At 53.0% G+C, this 6,772-nt stretch overlaps 1 protein-coding gene across 14 annotated transcripts in view; it reads left to right on the top strand.

The window, feature by feature from the left end:
- Nucleotides 1–6,772, top strand: part of LOC143279864 (uncharacterized) — an 83,189-nt gene that overhangs the window by 50,323 nt on the left and 26,094 nt on the right. For all 14 annotated transcript variants that reach the window (XM_076584134.1, XM_076584132.1, XM_076584137.1 and 11 more), the window contains 3 exons: nucleotides 1,225–2,561; nucleotides 2,948–3,775; nucleotides 4,319–6,714. In XM_076584134.1, the coding sequence (XP_076440249.1) occupies nucleotides 1,225–2,561; nucleotides 2,948–3,775; nucleotides 4,319–6,714 (4,561 nt within the window). The remainder of the gene's footprint in view (nucleotides 1–1,224; nucleotides 2,562–2,947; nucleotides 3,776–4,318; nucleotides 6,715–6,772) is intronic.

Below are 6,772 nucleotides of genomic sequence, written 5' to 3'. Positions count from 1 at the left end.
AGAATTGTTAGGTCACTTGTCAGGATTCTTGACACTTCACTATTTGTCAAGTGTCAAAGCGTCAACACTTGTGTCCTGTGGGCATTCTGTGTCATGCTTGTGCTTCACCTTGAGAGAAAGGAGGGAAAGTGTGTGTGTGTTTGTGTGCGTGTGTGCAAGAGTGTGCCTGCGTTAGACAGACAGACAGACAGAAACAAAGACAGAATGAGAATGAGAATGAAAGAGGAAAGTGTGTTGGTGAATAATAAGTGTGGTAGAATAAGGGAGGGGAGGGAACATGCAGATGATTTAAACAGTGTTGTCCATAGCCCTGCCAACTTCAAGAGCTGTATTGGGGTCGGAAACATACCAGACAGCCAAAAGAAGAAATATAAACAAATGTCAAAACAAAAAGAAAAACAAACAAAAATCTGTCTGATGTAAACCTCTATATGATCAGAATGATATAGCAGAGTGATTCAAAGGTAGAATTTACTTTAATTCAGACTTAATAAAAACTGATTCCCTTCAGAAGCAGAAAGTTTGTTACAAGTGGATTATCACCAGCTGAACCTGGCTATAAAGTGTTGAGAAATACGAATCCAGTTGTGTGAGTGCTTGTATGTTCAGATAAACTTATGAATCTCATGATCAATTAATCATTTATACATGCATTTCTTCACTTTATAATTGCAAAAATAAACATAGATGAAATTTCAGATCTGCAGAACATCACAATTTTATGATAAAACAGGTATATGTTCCTGTGAACCATGTGTAAGCATCAGATTCATTTGATAAAACAGGTGTACTTTCTGCATGCTAATCACCCCCTTGGTATGTAGATTGATATGATAAGATGTGTGTATTTCCTGTGTGCTTATCATCTCCTTGGTGTGTACGTTTATTTTGTAAAACGGGTGTATTTCCTGTGTGCTTATCACCTCCTTGGTGTGTAGAATTATTTGATAAGAAAGATGTATTTCGGGTGCGGTAATCACCATGATGTGTAGAATTACTTGACAAGACAGATGTGTTTCTGGTGTGCTAATCACCTTGGTGTGTATATTTATTTGATAAGACAGATGTATTTCCACTGTGCTAATTGCCTTGATGTGTAGATTTGTTTGATAAGGCAGGTGTATTTCCTGTGTGCTAATCGCCTCCTTGGTGTGTAGATTTATTTCTTAAAACATGTGTATTTCTGGTTTGCTAATCACCTCTTTGGTGTGTTGTTGTCACCAGATGATAGAACCCAAGGTGGCATAGAGTCAGTGACCCCCGCCCAGCCAGTGAGCTACGTGGATGGCAACTGCACCTGCTGTCCCTATGGATACCACATTGACCTGGACTTCCTCAACTTCTGCCAGGACGTGTCGGACGGCAGCACGCTGAGCAACCTGAAGCGCATCCAGCGTGCCAAACGCAAGCTGCGCAAGTCGATGGAGGTGATGCTGCACCAGCAGCACCAGCAGCACGGAGACTCGGCCACGGCCACCTTGGCCTCCACACCCCCGCCTGACGTTGTCAACTCCACCGAGGCCTCACGCCTCATCAACATGGTCCAGTACGAGCAGACGGCCACACACCAGGTGCTGCGCAACATCGACTCCTCTGTCAACGCCACACTGTCCACCATGGACCATGGGGGCAGAGGGCCACAGCGCACACCTCGCTACACCAGCTCTGACAGCGAAGATGGCTACAGCTACGGTCCGGTCAGTCCCTTGTCGCCGTCATCCTACCCACAGTCCCCACCTTACCACACGCTGCCCACTCCCTCCTCCCGCCAAAACACCGCTCCCCCACCTCGCCGCTCGCACCATCATCATTATCATCCCAGCAACGGGGACGAGTCTTCCCATTTTGCCACCTCCCTGTCCACATCTGGAAGGACAGACTCAATGTCATCGCTGTCATCAGTGTCCACAGTGTCCAGTGAGCAGGTGACGGCTCAGTACACGGCCCATGCTAGCGGCATGCTGAGCGCCCCACCCCATGAGAGAGCCACCGCAGAGATCCGGGTCCGCCCGGAACCACGCTATGAACAGCGCCACGTCACCAGCGCCAGCGCCATGACGGTGGAGAAACTGGCTGCCACCATGGCGACTCACTTCCCTCAGTCTGACCGACTGGACGGCGGGGAGTCTCCCTCCTCCCCCATCTCCCCCACAACCACCATCGGCAAGGCGTCGCTTGCAGCCATCAGAGAGGCCATGGCCGTGTCACTGCAGCGGATGCGTGAGCTGGAGGAGCAGGTGAAGGCAATCCCCATTCTTCAGGTTCGAATCTCGGTGCTGAAGGAAGAGAAGCGGCTGCTGGCCCTGCAGCTGAAGGCCAAGTCCACCGGTGCCAGCGTGCGTAGCGTCGGTGTTGGGGACGACTCTGTGTACTCCCCACTCACCATCTCCACCACGGCCTTCTCCTATCCCACCGCCTCCTCTCCCTTCGCCCCTCTGGCTGCTTCCCCCCGATCCCCCGCTGCTCGGGTCAGGACGGTGGGGGTGGGGGAGCACAGTGTGGTGGAGCCCTACCTTCTGCAGCCTGACCTGCCCACTGGCTTCACCATCACTGACAACCTGGTGAGTGGGTGTATGTGTGTGCACTGTCTTCTGTATGTCTACTGTATTTATCATTTCAATACCTCTGACCATATATCTGGGCACAGCCTGACCTGCCTGCTGGCTACACTATCACTGAAAACCTGGTGAGTGTGTGTGTGTGTGTGTGTGTGCGCGCGCGCACTGTCTTCTGAAGCAGTGGTGACAGTGTGGGCCGAGACCTAGTTCACTTATTTCAGTGATGTGTGTGTATTTTGGGGAATGTGAGGAGGGCTGTCATCTGAAGCAGTGGTGGCTGTCTTGGTAGAGACCTAGATCACTTGTTTCAATGGTGTGTTTTGTGTGCGTGTGTGCATGCTTGTGTGTGTGTGTGTGTGTGTGTGTGTGTGTGTGTGTGTGTAACCCAGGTGCAGACAGAGTTCCAGAGCCGGGAGACGATGATGATGGAGAGGGGTGTGTTTGAGCGACGCCTGCCCAGCCTGACGGTGTCCACAGACCAGCTGCACACAGCCACCCAGCAGATGGAGGCCCGCAGCCCTCTCCAGACCCACTTCACCATCAACCAGATCCAGCGCTCCTCTCCCCGACCTTTGACCCGAAGTATCGGCGTCGGCGAGGGCAACGTGCTGGACAGCTCCCTGCAGATCCATGAGAAAGAGCTGCGCACTGTCATCATTGGCGGCAATGGCGGGATGACAGGCAAGCGAAATGTTGGGGTGGAGGTTCGGGTCCCCACTCGAAGCGTGGGGGTGTCCTACTCCTGCGATGATGCCCGCCCAGCAACAAGAACAGTGGGTGTGAATGTGAACTACGACGTGAGCAACATCCTGACCACGCTGGACTTCAAGGGAGAGTCTGAGCTTCGCATGGCACTGAGGGGCGTGCTTCAGAAGAACGTGCACAGCGTGGGGATCCAGTGCAGCTCCCTGGCCCAGGTCATGCACACTGGCGTCCAGCATGAGGCCTTCAACGTGGTGTCAGTGGGCTGTGGCGGAGAGGACTGCCGGGTGGATGTGGACATCCGACAGCCCGTGACGCAGCGCTCGGTGGGCATGATGGCCAAGCCGGAGACGTCAAACCGGGTGGCATGCACAGAGAAGGACTGGGTGCTGGATCGGGGGACGAACACGCTGAAGGTGGAGACCTACAACAAGGGCAGCAGCACGGAGACCAGGCGCACTGGGACCACCGCCACCAACACTGACACTGTGGACCTCAGGGAGCTGGCCATACAGGTGAAGTGCATTGACAGGCAGTGTGGGGGTGTGGGGGTTGATTGTGGATGTATTGTTTGTTTCAGTTTTGTTGCACATGTTTATTGGTGCTTCTGTTGTTCTTTGGTTTTGATTTGTTGTAGAGTGTGTGTGTTTATGTTGGTCAGCATATGTATATGCGTTGTGGGGAGGGTGGTGGTGGTGCATGTTTGTGTGTGTGTATCAGCATGTGTGTTTGTTTATACTTTGTAGTCTTAACAGGTTATTCTTCAGCTGTTCAGTTTACTATTATGAAAATGTTTTTTGATTCAGAGAAAGAGAGAGAGTGGTTTGTATGTGTGTGTATGAAAGAGGTGGAGAGAGAAAAAGATAGAGAATGAATGTAATTGTGTGCATGCAAATTAATTTTACTGGAGTATTCTCTTATCAGTATGACCTATGTTGCATGGGTTAGTGTAAAGCATGAAATGAGGAATAAAGACAGTGTCTTTCATTGTGTTATGTCGTCCCACTCCTGAACACTGTAGTACATTGTTACATGTGCACCTCCTCTCCTGTGTGCAGACGGACGGCCAAGAGTTCCAGAAGCTGCAGATGATCAAAACGATTGGCGTCAACACCACCCCCACCCCCACCAACAACCGCTCCTCAAACACCCTCAGCCCTGTCACCATGACGCGTGGAGTCAACACCAAGGCGGCTGAGCTGATAACGGAGAACTTTGACATCGACATCTCCTTCAACGACAAGGCCATCAATACCCCCAAGCAGTTCCAGGACACGGGCGTCAACACCCACCCCCGTGAGCAGCAGCTGTCATTCACCAAGGTGGAGAGTGTGGATGTGGCTGGGGAGGAGGTGGTTCTGTCCCCGCAGAGACCCCTCACCATGCAGGAGCACATCATCCAGAGGGGAGCCAATCAGGCATCGGCTTTCATTGGCAGCACGTCCTCCTCTGGCAGTCTCAGCCCCACCAGCCCCCGCCGACTGCCGGTGAATGAGTCAGTGACCAGAACGATGAGAGAAACGGTGTACCCGTCGCCTGGCGCCATCCATCAAACATGGACCAGTGACAGCTCCTCCCAGCAGTCAGACCTGTTCCAGTTTGAGGGTGGACAGGTGTCAGAAAGTGCAGGTGTTGAGGGCAGTGGGGGCTACAGCAGGAGCACTGTCACCAGAACCATTACCACAACCAACACTGGCACCAGAGGTGTTGGAGACCTGGAGTCTGGCAGCAGCAGCAGGAGTGGTGGCAGTTACAGAAGCACAATCACCAGAACGATCTCCGGCACTGATGAAGGGGACAGAATCATCACCAGTGACAATGGCGGCCAGAGCGGCAATGTTGTCAGCACTTTCACCACCAGTGAAAGAAATGCTGGTGGAGGATTCAGCAGCAGCTTGGGAGGCGGCGAGGGAATGCAGAGAAGTACCTACACCAAGACCTTCATCAGCACGGCAGGGTTTGGAGCTGGGGCGAGCAGCACAGAGGGAGGCAGCCAAGGAAACAGCATCACCAAGACCATCAGTGGGGGAGACACACTCAGTGGTCTGGGCAGTGAGTCTGAGCGAAGCGACATGGTACAGGGCAGCACAGTGACCAGAACCATCACCACCAGTGGTTACACAAGGAGAGGCGTCGGCAGTGATGATCTGGATACAGCCATTGACGCGGGAGATGGAAGAAGGCAGGAAAGTAAAGTGATGGAAACCTACAGCACTGGTGACTCTGGGGACCTGTTCAGCAGCATTGGTGGAAGAAAGAGAACTGGCATTACCACCAAAAAAATCGTCATACAGAGGACAGGAGCCAGTAGCAGGGGTCACAGTAACCTGTCTTCAGGATCTTCATCCAGCTTCACAAGTAAAACAATTCCATCTGGTGGGACCAGCTACCTGGAGAGGTTTGGCTTTGCAAAGACCTCCAACCTGTCTGCTGGATCCAATCTCCAGACTCAGATTGTCACCGACCAGTCTGCTGTGGCAGGGAGTGGTCAGAGTGAAAGTGTCTCTGGCATGTCTTCTGAAGCAGGGAGTGTTCAGACTCAGGTTTCAGGCTCCTCCTTCTCCTCCCAGGGAACAGAGGGAGGCAGCTATGGTACTGAGGTGGAAGTGGTGCAGGGCACAGCGGTCCTGCAGTCCTCAGGGTCTGAACCCTCACTGCAGGGTGGACAGGTGACGTTGGTTGGGGGGATGTCTGTGGAGCAGGGTGGCTCCCAGAAGGTGGCTGTCTCCTCGGGCAGTCTGCAGGACATGTCCTCAGGGGTGCAGAGCATGGTGACGGAATCCGTGGTGGTCAAACGGTCCTCCTCTGGCAGCAAGCTGTCCAAGAACCGGCACAGTGATGGAGCACGCTTGTCCAGAGAGCTAGGGCTGGACGTGCAAGGGGCGTTTTCCGGGCGTCGTGTCGGGTCCGTGGAGGATTTCATGCCTGACGACATGCGACGCCTCATGAACATCGAGGTGACGGGGTCAAAGAGCAAGTCACGGTCAGGCGGGAACAGGTCAGACTTACTCATGACCAAAACGGTCAAGACGGTGACCACCAAACGGACGGCACAAGATGGCAAGAGTGTGATGTCGGTCACCAAAACCATCACCAATCCAGATGGGACGGTGACAACCGTCAGCAACATGGAGGAAGGCCAGGAGCAGGGTGAAGGGAAGTCCCTGGGACATCTGAGTTCAGCCCACATGGACCTGTCCAAGCTGGTCAGTGGAGACACAGCAGACTCCCAAGGCTCACAGACTGTTGTGGAGGAGCGGTCGGAAGGCAGGGACATGAAGGACTCTGGGTGCTTTGACTTCTCCATGTCAGAGTCCAAGAGCCTGGAGGGGGTGGACATGTCAGCCATGGGGTCCCTGGAGAGGAAGCAGCTCAAGTCTATCATGAAGAGGTCCAAGTCAGACACTGCCGCCAGCAAGAAAGGCATCAGCTTTGCTGAAAGTGTCGTTGGAGGGTAGGTCCTGTGTGAGACTGAGAGAGAAATATTCTTTTAGCACTTTCAGTCCAAGTCA

Source organism: Babylonia areolata, chromosome 3 (assembly GCF_041734735.1).
Source record: "Babylonia areolata isolate BAREFJ2019XMU chromosome 3, ASM4173473v1, whole genome shotgun sequence".
NCBI classification, from domain to species: Eukaryota; Metazoa; Mollusca; class Gastropoda; order Neogastropoda; family Buccinidae; genus Babylonia; species Babylonia areolata.
This window is presented reverse-complemented; position numbering and strand designations above follow the sequence as displayed.